This window comes from Saimiri boliviensis, chromosome 2, assembly GCF_048565385.1.
Source record: "Saimiri boliviensis isolate mSaiBol1 chromosome 2, mSaiBol1.pri, whole genome shotgun sequence".
Taxonomy (NCBI): domain Eukaryota; kingdom Metazoa; phylum Chordata; class Mammalia; order Primates; family Cebidae; genus Saimiri; species Saimiri boliviensis.
Genome location: NC_133450.1, coordinates 192,092,262 through 192,117,908, shown reverse-complemented (window position 1 = coordinate 192,117,908; position 25,647 = coordinate 192,092,262). Strand labels below are relative to the sequence as shown.

At 44.1% G+C, this 25,647-nt stretch overlaps 1 protein-coding gene across 2 annotated transcripts in view; it reads right to left on the bottom strand.

Moving 5' to 3' along the window:
* Positions 1-10,798: 10,798 nt before the first annotated feature.
* Positions 10,799-25,647, bottom strand: part of GALNT12 (polypeptide N-acetylgalactosaminyltransferase 12) — a 40,920-nt gene continuing 26,071 nt past the window's right edge. For both annotated transcript variants that reach the window (XM_039474991.2, XM_074395093.1), the window contains 3 exons: positions 16,803-16,916; positions 14,949-15,095; positions 10,799-11,929 (listed from right to left, as the gene is read on the bottom strand). In XM_039474991.2, the coding sequence (XP_039330925.1) occupies positions 11,789-11,929; positions 14,949-15,095; positions 16,803-16,916 (402 nt within the window). In that variant the 3' untranslated portion in view covers positions 10,799-11,788. The remainder of the gene's footprint in view (positions 11,930-14,948; positions 15,096-16,802; positions 16,917-25,647) is intronic.

Below are 25,647 nucleotides of genomic sequence, written 5' to 3'. Positions count from 1 at the left end.
TAGTAAAGCCAATTTTTGAAGATACAATTTTTAAAAGGAGGCAGAGAGTACCACTTTAACACTTTAAAAAAAGCGACGCACCCAGGCCACATTTAGAACATTGACTAAATGGAATGATGGGAATTGGTCCCTGACTTGCTGCGTGATATCCGGCAAACCTCTTCCCTCCCTGACTTCAGCTCCCCATCAGCTACATCTGGCCCTAGATGATCTCTGGGAGCCTTCCAAGTCTGCCATCCCGGGATCTCTGACTTAAAGGTTTTTTAGACCAATAGATTTGGTCCCCAGGAAAGCACTGTCATGTTTCCTGAGCCAACAACACCATCTAGTGTGTGTGTGCAAGGAAGACACGACCGCCTGGCCAACCAGGCACTTTCTCCTCTCTGTCTCATTCTCATGTCTCATTCTTGCTCTATTCAAAATATGGTTCACAGACCAGTAGCAATTGCATCACGTAAGAGCTTGGGGGATATGCAGAATCTCAGGCCCCATCCTAGACCTACTGAACCTGAATCTATCTGCTCTCTTTCTTTCTTTCTTTCTTTTTTTGAGATAGAGTCTCACTCTGTCTCCCAGGCTGGAGTGCAGTGATGCAACCTCAGCTTACTGCAACCTCCGCCTCCCAGGTTCAAGTGATTCTCCCACTTCAGCCTCCCGAGTAGCTTGAATTACAGGTGTGTGCCACCACAGCCGGCTAATTTTGTATTTCTAGTAGAGACGGAGTTTCACCATGTTGGTCAGGCTGGTCTCAAACTCTTGCCTGACCTCAAGTGATCCACCCACCTCGACCTCCCATAGTGCTGGGATTACAAATGTGAGCCACTGTGTCTGGCCTGAATCTGCCTTTTAACAAGATGCCAGGGGATTCCCACCATGCACGTGAAAGTGCGAAAAGCACTATTTTAATAGGAGGAGAAAAGGGAAGTAGGTTAGCGCAGGAAATTTAAGTTGAACAGATATTCAACCTATAAAGAAATCTAGAAATGGCCCCTGGAAATAAAACAAATCCTTTCCAACTGGCATGGAAGGGGCCTGTCACATGACAAAGATTCCATTTCTTGGGAATTTTTGGAAGTTTTCAAGAGAATCTTCTTGAACGGTAAGTAGGTATCTAATGACAGCGATAGTTGTTCCTGAGCCCGTTTCCAATGCACCTGCATTGTCTACATTGCTGTTAACATAATAATCCTACCTTTGAGTCTCTGTTTCCAGGAATTCAACATGAACTCGGCCATTCTGAGCTTGTAGAGGCCACACTCAGGTCGAAGCCACGTGGCCCCGTGACAACATAGCAGCTCACTTCTTCAAAGCCAGCAGCAGACACTCTCAGCAGGTAGCCTCTAGGAGCTGAAGTTCTCAGTCCTACAACCACAGGGAAAGAATTTTGCCAAAAACCAGTGAGCTTGGAAGAAGACACCAGGGCTCAGATGAGACAGTAGTCCCAGCTGACACGGTGATTTCAGCCGGCAAGATCCAAAGCTGAGACCCCAGCTGAGCCAAGCAAGCCCTGATTTCTGACCTACGGGAAGTGTGAGATAATAAATGGGTATTTTCAGCTACTGCGTAACAATAGAAAACTAACACAGGCTTCAGTACCTGGAAGTGAGATGTTGCTGTAACCAATACCTAAAATGGAGGAGGTTGGAGGGATTTTGAGGAGTATGATAAAGCCTGCATCTCCTTGTAGAAATGTGGATGTTGCTTTTTGGGAGGCTGAGGCAGGAGGATTGATGGAAGCCAGGAGTTCAAGACCAGTCTGGGCAACAAAGCAAGACATCATCTCCACCAAAAAATAATTTTAAAAAAGTAGCTGGGCATGGTGGTGTGTGCCTGTATTCCCACATACTTGGGAAGCTGAGGCAGGAGGATCACTTGAGCCCAGAAATTTGAGGTTGCAGTGAGTTATAATTGCACCACTGCACTCCAGCCTGGGCAACAGAGCAAGACTCTGTCTAAAAATAAAAACCACGGGGCACAGTGACTCACACCTGTAATCCCAGCACTATGGGAGGCCAAGTGAATCACCTGAGGTCAGGAGTGTGAGACCAGCCTGACCAACATGGTGAACCCCTGTCTCTACTAAAAATACAAAAATTAGGTGGGCACCTGTACTCTCAGCTACTCAGGAGGCAGAAGCAGGAGAATCTCTTGAACTCGGGAGGCAGAGCTTGCAGTGAGCTGACATCATTGTGCCATTGCACTCCAGCCTGGGTGATGATGGATGAGACTCTGTCTCAAAATTAATTAATATTCATTAATTAAAAAGTGGATCGAATGGAGGGAGAGAGTAGAGTGAGGATTACCAGAAGCTGAGAAGAATAGCGGGGAGGGAGAGTGAAGTGAAGCTGGTTAAGGGGTACAAAAATATAATTACATGTAAGGAATAGTTTCTAGTATTCAGTAGTACAGCAGCAAAATTATACTTAACAGTAATCTATTGTGTATTTAAAAATAGCTAGAAAAGAAGACTTGTGCCGGGTACAGTGGCTCACGCCTGTAATCCCAGCACTTTGGAAGGCCGAGGCAGACGGATTATGAGGTCAGGAGGTTGAGACCAGCCTGACCAATACAGTGAAACCCTGTCTCTACTGAAAGTACAAAAATTAGCCAGGCATGGTGGCAAGCACTTACAGTCCCAGCTACTTGGGAGGCTGAGGCAGGAGAATTGCTTTGTGGGAAGTAGAAGTTCCTCTTCAAAGTTTTCTTTCTTGTTAAAGAATTAATCATAAGCATGCTAATAACTCTTTGTTAAGCCCTATCCTATGTAGCTGTTAGACATGCCATGCTTAGAGGCACCTTGTATATTCTACGTCCTTGTACTTTAACCAAAATATCTGTGCTGGGCATGCTCACAGGCATGTCCCAGCTTGCAGCCCATGCCCCTTAGCTGTTTAGAAAAGTTTTAAGTTGTTAGCCAGCTGGGCTTTAGTTTAGATTGTGAGTTCTGGTTCCAATCAGCATAGATCAGACACAGCAGTAAGGACAACCTCAAATGTGTAAGGTATAAATATGTCTGCTTTTCCTTTGTCAAAGGAAAGATGGCTAGCAAGGGTACCCTTCCTGCAGTGCAGGGAGTAAAAAAGTAAAAATTGCTTTGCTGAGAGATCTTTTGTCTTAGTGCTGATTTTTTTTGTTGTTGTTGTTTTTGTTTTTGTTTTTGTTTTTTTGAGACGGAGTTTCACTCTTGTTACCCAGGCTGGAGTGCAATGGCGCGATCTCGGCTCACCGCAACCTCCGCCTCCTGGGTTCAAGCAATTCTCCTGCCTCAGCCTCCTGAGTAGCTGGGATTACAGGCACGTGCCACCATGCCCAGCTAATTTTTTGTATCTTTAGTAGAGACAGGGTTTCACCATGTTGACCAGGATGGTCTCGATCTCTTGACCTCGTGATCCACCCGCCTCAGCCTCCCAAAGTGCTGGGATTACAGGCTTGAGCCACCGCGCCCGGCAGTGCTGATTTTTCTTTGCGGCACCAAGCAAATAACCCAGGAGGTGGAGGTTGTGGTGAGCTGAGATTGCGCCATTGCATTCCAGCCTGGGCAACAGAGAGAGACTCCATCTCAAAAAGAAAGAAAGAAGGAAGGAAAAAAGGAAGGAAGGAAGGAAAAGAAAGAGAGAAAGAAAGAAAAGGAAAGGAAAAGAAACTTTCTGTTCCCAACACAAAGGAAAGATAAATGTTTGAGGTGATGGAGATCCGCTAATTACTCTGATTTGAACATTACATATTGTATACAGTTATCAAAATATCGCACCTACCCCCCAAATATGTACAACTATTACATAGCAATGAAAAGAAACAGGCCGGGTGTGATGGCTGACGCCTGTAATCCCAGCACTTAGGGAGGCCGAGATGGGTGGATCCCAGGGTCAGGAGTTCGAGACCAGCCTGGCCAATATGGTGAAACCCCGTCTCTACTAAAAATACAAAAATTAGCTGGGTGTGGTGGCACATGCCTGTAGTCCCAGCTACTCAGGAGGCTGAAGCAGGACTGTTTGAACCCAGGAGGCAGAGTTTTCAGTGAGCCAAGATCACACTACTGCACTCCAGCCTGGGCGACAGCGCGAGACTCTGTCAAAAAAAGAAAGAAAGAAAAAGAAAAAAAGAAAGAAAGAAATATTTTTAAAAATTTAAAAATTATTTCCTGAAGTTACATGGAAAGCAGAACTTATAAAAGATGAACCATTTATTTATTTATTATCTGTTTTAAGTACAGTGTGTGGAAGTAAGGGATGAGCCTTGTTGTGCAGCGAAGATTTCCACCCAGTGTTGCCATTGCTGCTTCGTTTCTCCTTGATGCCAAAATGTGAGAGGAGGGAGGGGGAGAGAGAGAGAGAGAGAGAGGGCCGGGCGTGGTGGCTCAAGCCTGTAATCCCAGCACTTTGGGAGGCCGAGGCGGGTGGATCACGAGGTCAAGAGATCGAGACCATCCTGGTCAACATGGTGAAACCCCGTCTCTACTAAAAATACAAAAAATCAGCTGGGCGTGGTGGCGCGTGCCTGTAATCCCAGCTACTCAGGAGGCTGAGGCAGGAGAATTGCCTGAACCCAGGAGGCGGAGGTTGCGGTGAGCCGAGATCGCGCCATTGCACTCCAGCCTGGGTAACAAGAGCGAAACTCCGTCTCAAAAAAAAAAAAAAAAAAAAAAAGAAAGAGAGAGAGAGAGAGAAACCATGGCACAAAATGAACTAGGACTGAATTGTTTAGAAAAAACGCCACCTCTCCAGGTGGCAAAAGGTGTTAAAAGTCAGAATGGCTGTGGAAAATGTGACACAGAGAAGAGGCTGAGTGTGTCGCTGTACGATCTTTGGCTAAAACCTCAGAAAGATCAAAAAGTCAGAGGACTCAGTCCCACAAAGGGCTTATTCAAGAGATTAAGAGTGTGTGCATCTCACAGCTCTTCTCAACTCCATCAGGACAGCTAGGGAGCTAAAGGCTGTTATTCATCAGCCATCTTAGCAGGAGGCCAACATAGAAAAGGAAGTAGCTTGGAAAGATCTACGGATGTGACTTCTGTCTAGTGGAATGAAAACCACTGAAATCCATGCAAGACCCACAGAGTTCTGGAGAAAATTGTCCAAGCAGAAATGCTGCCAGCTTGGGCTAGAAAAGTCAGGAAGCAGGCTGATAAAACTACTCAGCGGCAAGTATGTGCTATCTCTTACAAAAAAGGAAGAATGATGAGAGGGTGGAACCATGCCCAGAGGAAGGAGCTACGAGCCCCTGAGATTATTCCTAAATCCTGCAAGCTAATCAAAAAGAGTCAAATACTTGCCTGGCTGGATTTCCGAACTGTGATAGACTCAATAGACTCATGATGTCTTTTGATTTTGCATTCCCCACTTTTTGAGCCAGAATGTCTACTACTGTCATCCTGTGCCTGCCCCACCACTGTATGTTGAGAGTTCTGGGGCAGATAACTCTAGTTTCCCAGGTCCACAGATGCGGAGGAATTGTGCCCTGGAGGCTGTACCTACTGGCTAACACCCAGAAGCCCATCTGTACTTGGACTTGATTTAGATTTTGAAATTTAAGCCAATTATATTTAGACTAAGATGATGACATTTTAGACTTTGAGCTCATACTGTAATGAGACTCTAAGGAATCTTGGGAGGGTGTAAATATATGTTGCATGTGGAAGGGATGTCAATTGTTGGGGGCCAACACAAGCAGACCACACCTAGACACATCATTACCGAACTGCTAAAATATAAAGACAAAGAGAAAATCTTGAAAGGCAGCAAGAGAAACGTGAGTCATCACACAGAGGTAACAATATCAGCAGACACCTTCCCATTCAAAACAAAGGACACCCTACAGCAGTGCAATTACACATTCCAGGGTTGGAATAAAAAAAGAACAAAAATCTGTCAACTAGAGTTCTAGATCCAACTAAACTCTTTCAATAATGGAAGGCGGAATAAAAACATTCCCAGATAAACAAAACCTGAATTTGTTGCAAACTGACCTCTCCTAGATAAACTACTAAAGCTCTTATGCTGAAAGAAAATGATACCAAATGGTTACTCAGATTCTCAGGAAGTAATGCAGAACATAGGAAATGGCACATATGTCTGTAAATATAACAGACTCTGTGTGTGTGCATATATATAAATATAATCTTTTACTTTTGAAAGCAGTCATTATGTTCTCTATTAATGAGTATGTAACGTATATAGTATATATGTCCATAATAGCACAGAGGAGGGACTAGGAATTGAGCTGCACTGGTGTAAATTTGCCAGATTTTACTGGAATTAACTCTATGCTAAGCTGATGAAAACTGTGATGAATTCAGGAAGCACATTGGAATCCCTAAGGCAACCGCTAAAAAAGTAACTAAGAAATATAGCTAAGAAATCCACAGAGGACATATTTATCCTCATTATGCAGATAAGCAAATGAGTCTGTAGTGAATTCTTATAATTTTATGTTGCCTCAGCATCCGTTTTGAATATAAATTGGAATTTTTCATCCCAGAAGCTGGACTTAGTCACCCTTGAGACACACAGAGGTTAGTGAACTCAAAGATAGACACACGATTTTCAGTTCTCCACCTCCTCCGAGTTCCTCAAGGTGGTTGGTCCAGATATCTGCTTATACAATTGCCTTCTTGTGACCACCTCCCTAGGGGACAGCTAGATACAACCTACTTGACTTGTCCACCAACCCCCACACCTCATATGAACTGTGCAGATATGCTCAGCAACCACCTCTCAGTCACCTGTGACCTCCCCGAACTCCTGCCTGCTTGTTCTAAACCCGTCAATCAAAACTCCCCTTAGGAAACCTGCTTTGTTTCTCTCTATCCCAATCAAGGCTTTGGCCCCAGCCAGGCACGGCGGCTCACAGCTGTAAGGGAGGCCAAGGCAAGTCAATCACCTGAGGTCGGGAGTTTGAGATCAGCCTGACAAACATGGAGAAACCTCGTCTCTACTAAAAATATAAAATTAGCTGGGCATGGTGGTGCCTGCCTGTAATCCCAGCTACTTGGGAGGCTGAAGCAGGAGAATCACTTGAACCCAGAAGGCAGAGGTTGCAGTGAGCTGAGATTGTGCCATTGCACTCCAGCCTGGGCAATAAAAAGGCTTTGGCCCAAAGGTCCCTCTGTCTTGCTCCCCACATGCTGGTTAAATGCATATCATGGACGGCTCTCACCCTCCTGTTGGCCCTGTGAGGCTTCCTTCTCTGTCCTCTCTGACCTGTAAGTAATACATTCTTCTTTTATTTCATGTGGATTTTGTTTTGTTCTGTTTTGTTTGTTTGCTTGTTTGTTTTTCTGAGACAGAGTTTTGCTCTGTCACCCAGGCTGGAGTGCAATGATGAGATCTTGGCTCACTACAATCTCCACTTCCCGGGTTCAAGTGATTCTCCTGCCTCAGCCTCCCTAGTAGCTTGGGATTACAGGTGACCACCACCACACTCAGCTAATTTTTGTATTTTTAGTAGAGACGGGGTTTGCCATGTCGGCCAGGCTGGTCTCAAACTCCTGACCTCAGGTGATCCACCTGCCTCAGCCTCCCAAAGTGCTGGAATTATAGGCGTGAGCCACCACACCTGGCCTTATTTCATGTGTTTTGCTGAGTTGCCTCTTCTGTGTCTCACCCAACGAACACACCCAAATCTACCTTCGTTCCCCATTAGGGCTCTCCTAGAGAGGAGCTGTCTTGGTAGGAATAAACTGGCCACAGGTCAGACAAGAGCCACAAAGGCATCTTCCAGTATAAACAAGTTTTCTGTGAGAGGCACACTCTGTCACGGGTTGGACACCTAGGCTGTCTGCCGGTGTAAAGAAGTGTCCCATGAAGGACACACTATAAACATTCATGACCAAATCCCTGGAGCCCTGGCAGGACAGGGCTAGCGTTTTCACCCATGCTCCTGGGAGAGACCTCAAGACCAAATTAGAGGAAACTACAACAGAGTCCCAGAAGGCGAAACAATCCACCACAGCTGGGGCTGGTCCCCGGGGCTCCCAACTCCACACATCAGCCCTGGACTGACGCCTGCCAGGGAGGCAGATGGGGCAGGTGGGAACCCGCTCAGGCAACGTGAATCCCTGAGAGAATTCCCTCACGTCCCTGTGGGCTTTTTCTCAGACTCTTCAGCCATCGGTGAAGGGAACGTTTTCTCGAGATACTGTCAATTCATTCCCAGTCTGTGAAAAGATTTCCCTTGACACCCCCCAAAATAAGATTTTTATTTTATATTGACTTTTTTTGAGCCTAAACATGACCGAATGTAAGTGGATGCAGGAGTTAGAGGGGCAACTTCTCGAGCGAAGCTAATGAGCTGCCATGCTCAGCAGACGCTCCAGAAATGCAGCCTCCCTGCACTTGCGATTATTTCATCGGCATTAATTTTATGTCTGCCTGAACTGTCTCTCTGCATCTGGGAGGGCCTGACACCCCTTCATCAAGCTCACACTGACATGGCAGAAACGCTGGGGAGGGGAGGCAGGGCAGGACTTCCGAGCTCATGGACTGAGTGGGGCATCGTGCCTGTTTTCACAAGTTCCCACAGCAGTAGGAAGGGAAGCTTGGCCCGCAGAGCCTCACATTTATGAGAACCGAGCTGTGTCGAAAGCTATTCCTGCCTGCTAAGGAGCTGTTTAATCCCACAAAGATTAAAAAAGCTAAACTACTTAATATTTCTTTTTGAATAAATATTATAGTACATTTCTGAAAGTAGAAGCTGATATTTAATAAACCCATACTGTGGGCCAGTATCAGAGACGTTCAAACCACAGTGCCTCCATCTTGAACAGGGGCTGGGTAACACGAGGCCGAGACCTGCTGGGCTGCATTCCCAGGAGGTCAGGCATTCTTAGCTGCAGAATGAGATGGGGTCGGCACAAGACACAGATCATGAACACCCCGCTGATAAGACAGGATGCAGTAAAGAAGCCGGCCAAACCCCACCAAAACCAAGATGGGATCAAAGCAATCTCTGGTGGTCCTCACTGCTCATTATACATTAATTTTAATGCATTAACCTGCTAAAGACATTCCCACCAGCACCATGACAGTTTACAAATGCCATGGCGATGCTGAGAAGTTACTCTGTATGGTCTATGAGGAGGAGCTCTCAGTTCTCGGAAATCCTTGGCCCTTTCCCAGAAAACTCTTGTATCATCCACCCTTGTTTAGCATATAATCAAGAAATAACCATAGAAATAGGCCAGCAGTAGTCCTCGGAGCTGCCGTCTATGGAATAGCCATTCTTGCTTCTTCTCTAATAAACTTGTTTTCACTTTACTCTGTGGACTCACCCTGAATTCTTTCTTGTGCACGATCCAACATCCAGAAACCAGGCCTAAGCTAAGCTCTGACCTGCTCTGTGTTATTTAATCCTCACAGCTACCCCATATCTTGGTTTCATTATCCCTGTTTTTCTGATGAAGAAACTGAAGTACAGAGAAGATGCATCAGATGGATCTGAGCCAGCCCAAGCCAACTTGTTTCTGGGTAATTGTTAAACGGGTCCTTGCCAGAATCTGAATGGAGAATGTATGTCAAAAAGAGCCTGAGACACAAACGGATGCTTTTTAATCAATTGCTCATGTGACTTCATCACTCCCATCGGATTGGCCCTGTAAACCGAAAAGTATTTGAGACAGGTCTCAATTAATTTAGAGGTTGATTTTGCCAAGGTTAAGGATCACGGCCTGTGACATGGCCCCAGGAGGTCCTGAGAATATGTGCCCAAGGTGGTTGGTTACAGCTTGATTATACACATTGTAGAGAAACAGAAGTTACGGGTAGACATAAATCAACACATTAGGTATACATTGGTTTGGCCTGGAAAGCCAGGACATCTCAAAGTAGTGGGGTTGGAGAATGCTGCCAGGTCACAGGCAAATTCAAAGATTTTCTGATTAGCAATTGGTTGAAAGAGTTAAGCTCTGCCTGAAGAGTCCAAGTCGGCTTGAGCTAAGATAAAACGGTGGCTGTGGACGCCAAGGTTATTATCATACATGAAGCTCCTGGTAGCAGGCTTCAGTGAGAATAGATGTGAATCCCTCTTATCAGAACTTAAAAAGTATCAGACTCTCCAGAAAAGACCTAGTTAGGGAAGGAGATTCTCTACAGCCCGTAAATTTCCCCAAAAGAGACAGCTTTGCAGGGCCATTTCAGAATATGTTAAAGAAATATATTTTGGGGCAAAATACTTGGATTTCCTTCAGGGCCCATGATCTGTCATATGATATACCAGAGTCAGGTTGGAATTTGGTATTTATTGCTACAAAGAGTCTGTTTGGTCCATCTTAAGAGATCTGTTTGAATGTGAATGTCTGTTTAATGTGAAAGTCTCTCTTCTCCAAAGGAAGGAGAGTATCATGAGGCTAGTCTAGATACTGCCCCCTTCTCATCCTGGCCTAAACTAGTTTTTCAGGTTCTTTGGGGTGCTTCTTGGCCAAGAGAGGGGTCCATTCAGTCAGATGGGGAAGCCTAGAATTTTATTTTTTATTTTTTGAGATGGAGTCTGGCTCTTGTCACCTAGGCTGGAGTGTAGTGGTACAATCTTGACTCACTGCAACCTCCATCTCCTGGGTTCAAGCAATTCTTCTGCCTCAGCCTCCAGAGTAGCTGGGATTACAGGCGCGTACCACCATGTGAGCTAACTTTTGTATTTTTAGTAGAGATGGGGTTTTGCTATGTTGACCAGGCTGGTCTCGAACTCCTGACCTCAAGTGATCTGCCCACCTCAGCCTCCCAAAGTGCTGGGATCAGGCGTGAGTCACTGCGCCCAGCCCTAGAATTTTATTTTTGGTTTACAGTACAAAAACAAAGATCTGCAGTCAGTGTTCTCACATCTTTTTAATCATTTATATCGATTTAATAAAAAATCTCAGGGTTTACCTGGGATCATTCACAAATCAGAATTACTCAGAGAAATTTTCACAGCAGTTGCAGCAGCACAAACTCTAACGCTGATTTTTACCAAATGTTATTCATGAACAAACTTGAAAAAGGCATTTCATATAGAACATTACATTTCTCCCTGACACTACTGTATGATAAAAATTAAAAACAATGTAAACATGTTTTAAAGTCATAGTGGTCGTTAATAAAAGCAACCAGCCACACTACAGTGAGGCATTGTTAGAATTTCGCCCTCAAGTTTTCTTAGCTTAGTAAAGCACACTGTTCTTTGAGATTTCAGCTTCGGTTAGTCCTCTTTGGCTGACATGAACATTATGGAGTATTAACTGTGGTAGCAACACGTAACCGAAAAGCATTCTTTATTAAATACATGTAGAAGATCTCAATGAGCTGAAGAAATTGATATAATGTTCCTAGTGTCAGTCTCTCTGTACCGGGAAAACTCTAACCTCAAAGTTGAGGTATTATCAGTTAATGCAAAGTACGTTGCAGGAGCCTGATTTCCACCCACACAGATATCTTCAGACCTGGGAATTCTTGTAAATACCAAAATAAAATCTTGCCCTGTTTTACTAATGAGAATAAAAGGCATGACTGTAAAATGTACATCTTGATAGAAAAATATTACAAGGTTTCAATGTTCTAAATACCAAGGGTTAACATTGATGATTACCCTATGAAAATATGGTATTTTGGAACATTTAAAAAGTTTTCAAAATAAGTACAAAGCTTATTCACATTTTTACTAAATCCAACAACACTTTCACAAACGGCAAAATGATTTCCTCCTCAAAGCACAGCAGCCTAGTTTTTAGTGGGCTCTGGTCACTGCTTAGCTAAAGTCTTTGTTGGGCAGAGTTCTGGGTCCACAGTCTCCTTCGATGGGCCCCTTGATACACGAGGCTTCAAAACATGCGCTCCTTGAAGAACCATTTCTGATGATCTGAGCTGGTACAGTCTCGTAACAGTGGGATGAAACCGTCACTCGCCTCCTTCCTCGCAGCCTGGACACATTTCTGGGACTGTTCGTGAAATAAAGAACCATCCTACAAAAGATAACATACAGAATGACAGGCAGGTCATCAGAAAAGTCTCTTTTCCCTAAAAATATGTTCTAAAGAGCTGAGGGTTTGATTTCTATTATTTTAGAAATATTTATTGAAGGGTAAGTGTCTTCCATGTTGATCAGCAACTCAGGACTGTCCCAGGGAAGGGGAGCACCAGGCTTGTACAGGCTGTGCCCCGCTTGACTCTCACAGGGCTGATGGTGCCACCTGCTGTCTGCTCTGGGCATGTGTCAGACCCTACAGCTCCTTACTGCATTTCCCTTCCTTCAGGGAAATCAGAAACAAAGATCCTTTGTTTATCTCTTTCACTCCTCTTAGGTCAACTCATTCCGTGCAGGGTGATCTCTTTCTCTTGCGCATTTAAAAAGAGAGTGTGGAAACTTGGCTGTAGTCGCAACTCAGCCACAGACCAGCTGGGTGAGGGAGCCAGTCACATGGCCTGAGCTCCTCACCTGTTACACATCAGGGTGAGAGGCAGTGGGTTCTATGCCCTGTGCTAATCTCCAAACCCCAAAGACGATGGTCTTCTTTAACGAATTCCTGCTTCTCTCCTTTCTGCCAGCCCTTGCTCAGTTATCTCAGCAAGTCTGTCTCTCAGGCCTGGTGTTTATCTTTTCCCTCTCCCTCTCTGTTATAAGCAACACACTTAATCATGGACGAGCAGCAAACAGGCAGAGTGAATAGCATAACTTCGGTGAAAAGCCTTTGTGATGTACTGCTTTATATCACTAAATGGAACTTGTGTTTTCATTCCAAAAAATCCAAACTCATGTTTTGTAGAATCCAAGAAATGACATTTCAGAGGTTTTTAGGTTTATTTTCCTATGTATTTTCTACATAAGAAAATACAAGTCTGGGTACAGTGGCTCACGCCTGTAATCCCAGCACTTTGGTAGGCTGAGGCAGGTGGATCACTTAAGGCCAGGAGTTCTAGACCAACCTGGCCAACATGGTGAAACCCTGTCTCTGCTAAAAATACAAAAAGTTAGCGGGGCGTGGTGATGGGCGCCTGTAGTCCCAGCTACTCGGGAGGCTGAGGCAGGAGAATCGCTTGAACCCAGGAGGTAGAGGTTACAGTGAGCCGAGATTGCACCACTGCACTCCAGCCTGGGTGACAGAGCAAGACTCTGTCTCAAAAAAAAGATCCAGCCCTAACAGAACTAAAAACAAGCTTTCTATTATGGTCCAGTCAATACAATTGGGTACATTTCCTTCAGAATTCAAATATGTTTCTATTCAATATATACTTGTTTTACATATATATTTATATATTTAGGGCATGACTGATGAAACATAATAAATCAAGCTGTAACCTTTTCACTTATGAATCAAAGTATTAAGTGTCCTGAAGAAAGGTAAATAATCCAATTAAGTTCCTTCTTCACAGCCTCCTAAACAAACCTCCTTTTCCTTAAATGGTCACTGAAATTTAAGATAACATTTTGGATACATCAAACCAATTTTATTGTTTCTAGCATTCCCTGCCATTCCTTGAGGGCTCACGATGGCTTATGGCTGGGAGAAAGATGGGAAGAGGAGGACATGCAAGATCGAAGACTTCTGGGGTGTGCAGAAGTATTTTTCCTTCCTATTTTCCTATACCCAATAGCTAACGCTATGGCGTCCGGCTTTTCCGGGCAGCCTGCAAAAGTCATTGCTAGTGATAACATTTTTCTGTAGGGAAACATATTCCAATTTTTAATCATCTTTAGAATAACCCCATTTATGCCAGGCACTGTGGCTCATGCCTGTAATCCCAGCCCTTAGGGAGACAGAGGCGGGAGGATAGCTTGAGCTCAGGAGTTTGAGACCTGCCTGGGCAATAGAGTGAGACCCTGTCTCTACAAAAAGGAAAAAACAAAAAGACACACACACACACACACACACACACACACACACACACACACAGCGTAGAATAAACTCACTTATAAGCAGTATATTGGGAGGGAAAGCTTCCCAGGGAGATCAAAAAGAATGAATTTTCTTCTTTTGAATGATTTTCTTTGGATTGATTCCCTCACATGCTTTTTAGTGAGTCAAAGGATGTGACTGATGTACAGGTCCTGACAGGGGCTGACTGCAAGTGTGGCAGGGCCAGCGCCCTCAGTTTCGAATCAACAATGACTATCCGGGGTGCCTACACCATCAGAGGTGTTTTCCTGGTTGTAATACCACAAGTAACAACTAATATCTATTGAGCTTTAGAGTTTCCAAAGAACATTTCTGGCTATGCATCTGATCCTCACTAAATAGGCTGCTATTATTGTACCTCCTTTTTTTTTTTTTTTTTTTTTTGAGGTAGATCTTGCTATCTCCCAGGCTATAGTGCAGTGGCCTGATTTCGGCTCACTGCAACCTCCGCCTCCGGATTCAAGTGATTCTCCTGCTTCAGCCTCCCAAGCAAGTAGATGGGAGTACAGGAGTGTGCCACCACACCTGGCTATTTGTTGGTCAGGCTGGTCTCAAACTCCTGGCCTCAGGTGATCTGCCTGCCTCAGCCTCCCAAAGTGCTGGGATTACAGATGGGAGCCACTGCACCCAGCCTATTGTACCTATTTTAGAGCTGGGAAAAACAAGGCTTAGAGAGGTGGAGTGGCTTATACCTGTCTCTAACACTTTGGCTAACACCCTTACACTTGGGCTATTTGGCTCACTCGTTTAAAGCCCTTTCTATCTCTGAATGCATTTGTGAGAGCTGTTTCCATCTGAGTGCCTGCAGCTCATTGAGGTACAAGGGAACTGGAAAAGCCTGAAAGGGACTGGACAATGAGGAAGGAAGGCGGTGCCACTGAAACTGTGTGCCAGGGACTCCACCTCTCCTGCCATCACCACCCCCTAGGCCCACTGGGACTGATGTTTCAGGTCTTCCAGAGCACCCGTACGTGTGTGACCACATCCTGATCCTCACCAGGACTATGCCAGAGAGAATGTCTGACTCTCCCACTCACCCTTACAGCCCAGGGACTGTCAGCAGGGAAGAAGGAGAGAGTTCACCTACCTCCTGCAAGATGAACTTCTGATTCTCTGGGGCAGTTTCTTTGCAGAGATGCATGGTAAGGATATCCATTCCAGCTTCCACAGCAATGCATCCCTCTGGCTGGTGGGTGTTATAGCGTATTTCTTTCTGGGATGTGTACTCGAAAAACTAAAAATGGGGCAGCCAACATGTAACACAACATATTCCACTGACGTGGCAAGAGGAAAGATCGCTGGACAAGAAGCTGGGATCACAGGAGCGTGGGTGGGGTCACGCGAGCCTTCGTGATGGGCTCCTCTGCACCCCGCAGCCCTCAGTGGACCGCTACCGCAGTGCTTCCCAAGCATGGAGGAAATGGCCCTTCCCATGTCTGCCCGGATTGCTATATAGTGAGACAGGGCTGGTGCACGTCACCTCCTGCCTGCAGTGCCGTGTTGGTGTGGGCTGGGAGGAGAGGAAACAGACCCATCCCACCACTAGGTCTTGGGGGCTCTCTGCGACCTTGACCAGCTACTTCCTCTCCTTTTCCTCAGTCTCTCCCCACAAACCCCGAGTATAATGGGTACAACAGTTCCTAGAAAATGTAAAGTGCTGTGCACAAGCAGGCGATGTGATCACTAACAGGAAGACGTGGTTCTTCCCAGGCAATGGTTTTCCTGCCCAAGTATACCTAGGAACTACCTACAGTGCCTGTTAAAAATGCTGATTGCTGCCCCATTGCAAAGAGGGAATAAGGGGCCTAGGAAGCTGCATTTTCTGCATCTTTGACAAGATACCCACCCACCCCACTGGCCCCTTCCAAAAATTCTGACACAGGTGGGTATTCTTGGGGTGGACAGAGCAGGGCTTCTCAAACCATATCTCCTGAAAAGCTGCTTAAAATAAGAGTCTGGGATTCAGCAGGGTTGGGATCAGTCTGAGAATGTGCATTTCCAAGCTCCCAGATGATGCTGACGGTAGCACTCAGGTACATCAGCTTTGAGGAAGGCTGTTCTAAACAGTGATGAAAACCTAAATAACTTCAGGAAACAAAGGGGTGGAGATTCAGACTTTTTTTCCAATCTGGATTCATCCCAGTGCTACTTGAATATGAAGCCTCCTGATGGTCAACAGTAAACTTTCATAATTCAGACCCCTGCAACCTCGTGTCTGATAACTTCTTAGTACGGTAAAGCTTCGAGGCCCAGAACCAACACTTCTCTCCATTCCTACATCCTCCGAGGACCCTGCCATTGGCTTTCCAGGGCTGGGGTTCCTGTTCAGGTCTTCAGACTCCCCCAGGACTGAGCCTCCCCTGCCCAGATGGAAGTACGGCCCTTTGCCCAGACAGATACACCTGGGCCCCCAGCTAAACACCACCTTGCAAGGTGGCCCCATGCATTAAACCTATAATTCCACTTAACAATTAATTCTAAGGAAATCATCTGAAATGCAGATCTGTTATTTTCTCCTTCCTTCTGTCTGACCCAAGGTGTTAGAGGCAGGGCTATTTATAATTGCAAAGACAGGGAGGCAGGGAACCAGAAAACTAAACAGCAATACAGGCACACGATGAAATAGCAAGAGGCCACGAGGAATGACATTCTCAAGGAATATCAAATAACATAAGAAAAGTATGATGGAGGGAATGGAAATAATGGAACATAAATCAGAGACATTATGATAATATTTATAGCACGTCATCCTTGTGCTTTATGTGTAAAACATGATGGGGAGAAAACACATTTTAATTTTAACGATAGTCTCTCAGTCCAGACATTCACTCCAGGCTTCCACTTTTTATATTTCCCAAATATTACTTTTACAAGAAAAAACTCAAGTGTTTAATTTTTTAAACAGAACACAGTTTTCTCCTCTTCTGAGGGTCACGCCTACCTGATTCTGGCCCATCCCATGACAGAGGTACAGAATGACCTGGCTTCCCACAATCTGGTTTTCATCGGGAGGGTTATAGTCAAAGCAGTAATCTTTTAGTCCTTTGTTCTGGAGCTAAATAAAACATAAAGTTGGCATTTCAGTCCAGATTTACACACACTAACAGATGCCACGCTAGGTTTGGGAAGGGTACCTGGCACAAGAGGAGAGCCTGCTTCAACAGCTAGGCACAAAGGTCAGAGTCTTTCCTGTGCAGCATCTTCTAGCTTTAAAAGTGCTTCCTTGTTCTGTAGGCAAGAATCTTTATCCCTGTTTTAAGTTGATAAGCCTGAGGACCAGAGAGAGGAACCCTTCATGACCTGAAAGCTCTTCTCTCTTCCTTTCTCATTAGTGGCGGTCTTACTGCTGCACAAGTCCCAATAGACCTAGGTTGGTACCTCGAACTAGATTAATTAAGCTAGCTAAATCAAGCAGGTGATAGACACTGAGAAAGAATTATTTTAGGCTGGGTTCGGTGGCTCACGCCTGTGATCCCAGCACTTTGGGAGGCAGAGGCAGGTAGAACGCTTGAGGCCAGAAGGTCTAGACCAGCCTGGCCAACATGGCAAAACCCCGTCTCTACTAAAAATACAAAAACTATCCAGGTGTGGTGGCTCGCGCCTATAGTCCCAGCTACTTGGGAGGCTGAGGCGGGAGAATCACTTGAACCCAGAGGGCAGAGGTTGCAGTGAGCCAAGACTGCGCCACTGCACTCCATCCTGGGGGACAAGGTGAGACTCTGTCTCAAAAAAAAAAAAAAAAAAAGAATTATTTTAAATCACTTTAGAACATAGTATGTTTAACAATACTACCTATGAAATATATTATAGAAATAAATTGAGCTGCAAAGAAATTGTAAACCTCATTCAGTATAACACTGCCAGCTGTAACACTGTATTAACTATCTTGAAACTATTTTAAATATATTTTAGGATAAAGAAAATAAGCAATTAGCTTAATATTGTTTAGAACCAAGATTTTCAGGGTAAGAAAAAAGAAATATGAGTACGATAGCAAAGAAAATTTTATAAGACTACACTGGATTTTCAGATATTAATATAAGTTCATGAGCTGTTTCTCAAAAAATATGAATTTCCTTTCTCTGCCCACTGAGAAAAATACAGAGCTGTGCTAGTCCATGTGACAGCCACTGGCCACTGTGGCCACTGGCCACTTGAAATTTGACTAATCCAAATTGAGATATGCTCTAAGTATAAAATTCACCAGATTTCGAGGCTTAGTATAAAAAAAGAATGTAAAATACCTCAACGAATACATATTTATATTAACATATTTTATATAGGATATAAAAATGTATATCATGTTGAAATGATATTATTGGGATATACTGAGTTAAATATTTCATTTACTTTACTTGTTTCTTTTCTTAATATGGTTACTAAAAATTTTTAAATTACAACTGTGGCTCTCATGGTATTTTTTTAAACTGCATGGTCTGAAGCAATGACAACACACAGCAACGGGCATCACCAACATCCAGACTGGCTCCCAACACAATTCCCCAACAAAGGAGCAGGGCCTGTGGGAGGAATGGCAGGAAGTGTGGAAGACTTGAAGGGACAACTTGACCAGAATCAAAGAGGCTATCAAAGCCACTGACATAAGGGGTCAAAGACCACAGAAGCCAAAATAAAGGGTCTGCCACCAGCCAAAAACAATTTTAGTGTGTTTTTTTAAAAGATGAATTGGGCAGTGGCTTAACACCTGTAATCCCAGCACTTTGGGAGGCCTTGGCAGAAGAAATGCTTAAGCTCAGGAGTTCGAGACCAGCCTGGGCAATAAAGACCTTGTCTCTACTAAAAATAAAAACAGAAAATTAGCCAGGGAGGTGGCTGGTAAGATGGCCAAATGGGAACAGCTCCAGTCTGCAGCTCCCAGTGAGATCAATGAAGAAGGCAGGTGATTTCTGCATTTCCAACTGAGGTACCTGGTTCATTTCTTTGGGACTGGTTAGACAGTGGGTGCAGCCCATGGAGGGTGAACTGAAGCAAGGTGGGGCGTCACCTCACCCAGGAAGCATGAGGGGTCAGGAAACTCCCTCCCCAGCCAAGGGAAGCCATGAGGGAGCAATCCAGCCCAGACACTACGCTTTTCCCATGGACTTTGAACCTGCAGACCAGGAGCTTCCCTCGGGTGCCACACCACCAGGGCTCTGGGTTTCAAGCACAAAACCGGGCAGCCATTTAGACACTAAGCTAGCTGCAAGAATGTTTTATCATACCCTAGTGGTGTCTGGGACACCAGCAAGACAGAACCATTCACTCCACTGGAAAGGGGGCTGAAGTCAGGGAGCCAAGTGGTCGAGCTCAGCGGATCCCACTCCTATGGAGCCCAGCAAGCTAAGATCGACTGGCTTGAAATCCTCGCTGCCAGCACAGCAGTCTGCAGTCAACTTGGGACTCTCGAGCTTCGTGGGGGGAGGGGTGTTTGCCATTACCAAGACTTGAGTAGGTGGTTTTCCCCTACAGTGTAAATAAAGCAGCTGGGAAGTTCAAACTGGCAGAACCCACCCAACTCAGCAAAGCTGCTGTAGCCAGACTGCCTCTCTAGATTCTTTTTCTCTGGGCAGGGCGTCTCTGAAAGAAAGGCAGCAGCTCCAGTCAGGGGCTTATAGATAAAACTCCCATGTCCCTGAAACAAAGCACCTGGAGGAAGGGATGGCTATGAAAACAGCTTCAGCAGACTTAAATGTTCCTGCCTACCAGCTCTGAAGAGAGCAGCAGATCTCCCAGCATTGCACTCAAGCTCTGCTAAAGGACAGACTGCCTCCTCAAGTGGGTCCCTGACCCGCATGCCTCCCAACTGCTGATACCTCCCAGCAGGGGTCAACAGACACCTCATACAGAAGAGTTCTGGCTGGCATCTGGTAGGTGCCACTCTGGGATGAAGCTTCCAGAAGAAGGAATAGGCAGCAATCTTTGCTATTCTGCAGCCTCTACTGGTGATACCCAGGCAAACAGCGTTGGGAGTGGACCTCCAGCAGACCTCCAGCAGAGGGGCCTGACTGTTAGAAGGAAAACTAACAAATAGAAATTAACAGCATCAACATCAACAAAAAGTACATCCACACAGAAACACCATCTGAAGGTCACCTACATTAAAGATTAAAGGTAGATAAATTCAAGAAGATGGGGAAAACCCAGCACAAAAAGGCTGCAAATTCCAAAAACCAGATCATCTCTTCTCCTCCAAAGAATCACAATTCCTCGCCAGCAAGTGAACAAAACTGGATGGAGAATGAGTTTGACAAATTGACAGAAGTAGGCTGCAGAAGGTGGGTAATGACAAACTCCTCCAAGCTAAAGAAGCATGTTCTAACCCAATGCAAGAAAGCTAAGAAACTTGAAAAAAGGTTAGAGGAATTGCTAACTAGAATAACCAGTTTAGAGAAGAACATAAATGACCTGATGGAGCCGAAAAACACAGCATGAGAACTTCACGAAGCATACACAGGTATCAACAGCCAAACTGGTCAAGTGGAATAAAGGATATCAGAGATTAAAGATCAACTTAGCCGGGCGCGGTGGCTCAAGCCTGTAATCCCAGCACTTTGGGAGGCCGAGGCGGGCGGATCACGGGGTCAAGAGATCGAGACCATCCTGGTCAACACGGTGAAACCCCGTCTCTACTAAAAATACAAAAAATTAGCTGGGCATGGTGGCGCGTGCCTGTAATCCCAGTTACTCAGGAGGCTGAGGCAGGAGAATTGCCTGAACCCAGGAGGCGGAGGTTGCGGTGAGCCGAGATCGCGCCATTGCACTCCAACCTGGGTAACAAGAGCGAAACTCCGTCTCAAAAAAAAAAAAAAAAAGATCAACTTAATGAAATAAAGCGTGAAGACAAGATTAGAGAAAAAAAATGAAAAGGAATGAACAATGCCTCCAAGAAATATGGGACTATGTGAAAAGACCAAACCTACACTTGATTGGTGTACCTGAAAGTGACAGGGAGAATGTAACCAAGTTGGAAAACACCCTTCAGGACACTATCCAGGAGAACTTTCCCCAACCCAGCAAGAGTGGCCAACATTGAGATTCAGGAAATACAGGGAACACAACAAAGATACTCCTCAAGAAAAGCAACCCCAAGACACATAATCATCAGATTCACCAAGGTTGAAGTGAGAGAAAAATGTTAAGGTTAGCCAGAGAGAAAGGTTGGATTACCCACAAAGGGAAGCCCATCAGACTAACAGCAGATCTCTCTGCAGAAAGCCTATAAGCCAGAAGAGAGTGGGGCCCAATATTCAACATTCTTAAAGAAAAGAATTTTCAACCCAGAGTTTCATATCCAACCAAACTAAGCTTCATAAGTGAAGGAGGAAAAAAATCCTTTACAGACAAGCAAATGCTGAGATATTTTGTCACCACCCCACCAGGCCTGCCTTACAAGAACTCCTGAAGGAAGCACTAAACATAAAAAAGAAAAACTGGTACCAAATTGTAAAGACCATCAACACTATGAAGAAACTGTAACAACTAATGGGCAAAATAACCAGCTAGCATCATAATGATAGGATCAAATCCACACATAACGATATTAATCTTAACTGTAAACACGCTAAATGCCCCAATTAAAAGACACAGACTGGCAAATTGGATAGAGTCAAGACTCATCGGTGTGATGTATTCAGAAGACCCATCTTACATGCAAAGACACACATAGGCTCAAAATAAAGGGATGGAGGAATACTTACCAAGCAAATGGAGAGCCACAAAAAAAAAAAAAAAAAAAAAAAGCAGGGGTTGCAATCCTAGTATCTGATAAAACAGAATTTAAACCAACAGGCCGGGCGCGGTGGCTCAAGCCTGTAATCCCAGCACTTTGGGAGGCCGAGGCGGGTGGATCACGAGGTCGAGAGATCGAGACCATCCTGGTCAACATGGTGAAACCCCGTCTCTACTAAAAATACAAAAAAAAATTAGCTGGGCATGGTGGCTCATGCCTGTAATCCCAGCTACTCAGGAGGCTGAGGCAGGAGAATTGCCTGAACCCAGGAGGCGGAGGTTGCGGTGAGCCGAGATCGTGCCATTGCACTCCAGCCTGGGTAACAAGAGCGAAACTCTGTCTCAAAAAAAAAAAAAAAAAAAAAAAAAAAGAATTTAAACCAACAAAGATCAAAAAAGACAAAGAAGGGCATCGCATAATGGTAAAGGGATTAATGCAACAAGAAGAGCTAACTATTCTAAATATATATGCACCCAATACAGGAGCACCCACATTCATAAAGCAAGTTCTTAGAGACCTACAATGAGACTTAGACTCCCACCCAATAATAGTAGGAGACTTTAACACCCCACTGTCGATATTAGACAGGTCAAGAAGACAGAGAATTAACAAGGATATTCAGGACTTGAACTCAGCTCTGGACCAAGCAGACCTAATAGACATCTACAGAACTCACCACCCCAAATCAACAGAATATACATTCTTCTCAGCACCACGTGGTACTTATTCTAAAATCGACCACATAATTGCAAGTAAAACACTCCTCAGCAAATGCTAAAGAACCGAAATGATAACAGTCTCTCAGACCACAATGCAATCAAATTAGAACTCAGATTAAGAAACTCACTCAAAACCACACAACTACATGGAAACTGAACAAACTGCTCCTGAATGACACTGGGTAAATAAGGAAATTAAGGCAGAAATAATGAAGTTCTTTGAAACCAATGAGAACAAAGACACAATATACTAGAATCCCTGGGACACAGCTAGAGCAGTGTTTAGAGGGAAATTTATAGCACTAAATGCCCACAGGATAAAGCAGGAAAGTTCTAAAATAGACACCCAAACACCACAGTTAAAAGAACTAGAGAAGCAAAAGCAAACAAATTCAAAAGCCAGCAGAAGACAAGAAATAACTAAGATCAGAGCAGAACTGAAGGAGACAGAGACACAAAAAACCCTTTGAAAAAATCAAGGAATCCAGGAGCTGGTTTTTTGAAAAGATCAACAAAATACATAGACCACTACCCAGAATAATAAAGAAAAAATGACAGAAGAATCAAATAGACACAATAAAAATGAGAAAGGGGATATCATCACTGATCCCACAGAAATACAAACTACTATCAGAGACTACTAAAAACACTTCTATGCAAATAAACTAGAAAATCTAGAAGAAATGGATAAATTCCTGGACACATACATCCTCCCAAGACCAAGCCAGGAAAAAGTCGAATCCCTGCATAGACCAATAACAAGTTCTGAAATTGAGGCAGTAATTAATAGCCTACCGACCAAAAAAAGCCCAGGACCAGATGGATTCAGAACCAAATTCTACCAGAGGTACACAGAGGAGCTGATACCATTCCTTCTAAAACTATTCCAAACAACAGAAAAAGAGAGAATCCTCCTTTATTCATTTTATGAGGCCAGAATCATCCTGATACCAAAACCTGGCAGAGACACAACATAAAAAAAGAAAATTTCAGGCCAATATCCCTGATGAACATTGATGTGAAAATTCTCAATCCCATTAGTGGGTATATACCCAAAGGATTTAAATCATTGTACTATAAAGACACATGCACAGGTATGTTTATTGCAGCACTGTTCACAATAGCAAAGACTTGGAACCAACCCAAATGCCCATCAATGATATACTGGATAAAGAAAACGTGGCACATATATACCATGGAATACTATGCAGCCATAAAAAAAAAACGAGTTCATGTCCTTTGCAGGGACATGGATGAAGCTGGAAACCATCATTATCAGCAAACTAACACAAGAACAGAAAACCAAACACCACATGCTCTCACTCATAAGTGGGAGTTGAACAATGAGAACACATGGACACAGGGAAGGGAATATCACACACCAGGGACAGTCAGAGGGTGGGAGCTTAGCAGAGGGATAGCAATAGGAGAAATATGTCATGTAGATGATGGGTTGATGGGTGCAGCGAACCACCATGACATGTGTATACCTATGTAATAAACCTGCACGTTCCGCACCCATGTATCCCATAACTTGAAGTATAATAATTTTTTAAAAAGATATTCTTAAAAAAAAAAAAAATTAGCTGAGTGTGGTGATGCTCACCTGTAGTCCCAGCTACTAGGGAGGCTGAGGTGGGAGGATCACTTGAGCCCAGTGATTCAGGCTACAGTGACCTATGATAGTGCCACTGCGCCCCAGCCTGGGTAACAGGATAGAAGCCTGTCTCAAAAAAAAAGATGAATTGATTGAAATACATTGGCCGTTTAAACACCCATTAGTTAGACTGAATGGCACTCAAGAAGAGAAAAAGCCAAAAAAAAAAAAAAACAATGAGCCAACAAACAAACAAACAAAACAAGCCACTGGATACAACTGGAGGACACTAAAATACCAACTCTTGCTCCGAAAATAAGCACATCAAGAAAAAGACTTTAGAATCTGTCATGTCTTTTCTGTATGAATTCTAAAATTCATACAGAATTAGGGAGTGTTCTTCTTCACAGAAAAATTTAATGAGGGAGTGTTCTTCACAGAAAAATTTCAGCCAATAAATGTGGAAGAAATGAAAGAGAAAAATCACCATGTGGCAACTCCATTTGAAATAATGGGTCTAGGCAAAGGTTATCAGCGGTTCCTAAAAACATGAGACAGAGGCTGGGGGCGAGGGGTGCTTATAATGACCAATCCAGGTGAGGGATGCTCCGTGAACCCACTGGCCAACCTTATCACTAAACACAAGATGACCATACTTCCTGTGCTCCTGATATGACAACGTGAACACAAAACATCACCCACAAAATGTTCTTGCAAAAAGGTGGATCCTGACTCGAATCAAACCTTTCGAACTCACTTCCATCTTCAAGAAACATGGAGGAGAGAGGCACAACTTAAACACACCACAAAGAAAGAATTACCTGTAGTCATCGCAAGAGTGAGACACTCCACAGGTAACTGATCTTGTTTTTTCACCAAGTTAAAGATTAACCAAAAAAAAGGAAGAGGACTGTCTTAGATTCAAAGAGATGTGGGAGACAAGACACCACTGCCACATGCAATGTGTGGACCTTGTTTGGATCCGAATTCGAATTAGCCAGCCACTCAACGAGAAACTGGGAAAGTTGGGGGAATAGGAATCAGAACCAGACATTAAATGGTAACAAGAAATTACTTTTCATGTCTACAGTTTTGTAAGATAATGTCCAAATGTTATGAAAATGCATACTAAAATGCAGAGGTGGGAAATGACACACTGCCTGGGGTTTGCTTAAAAAGAGAAACATGGGGAGGTGAAGTAGAGGAGAGAGAAGGCAGCAGAGGCAGGATCTTGAAAATTCTAGAATCTCAGGGATGGTATTCACTATATCATTCTCTCTGTATTTCCGTATGTTTGAATATTTTCATAATGAAAATAGAATGTAACATGAATATCCTGCTTTGTATTTAACAATGACTTCCAGAATGGAACACCAGCACTTCTGATCAACACACCACAGCAGAGGAGACCTCCCTAGGCTGGTGTAATTCCTAGCAAAAGCAAAAGACACTGCACATTTTATCTGGTCTCATCCCAAAAACATTTCTTTTAGGTTTTCTGAAATACGAGAATTGACTCCCCTATACCCACCATTGCCTCTGTATACTCCCAAACTTGGAATTATTAACTAGTCCAGCCATTGAGACTAGAAGTAATGTGATAAGGTGTTAGTAAAAACTAGGACATGGAAACACCAGATAAGCCTGTTTCCTTATCTACAAAATGGGAGGCATATAGTTGTCAACTTTGAGATAGCTTCCAGCTCTGACATTCTGCACCAAGGCCCAGAAACTCACAGGG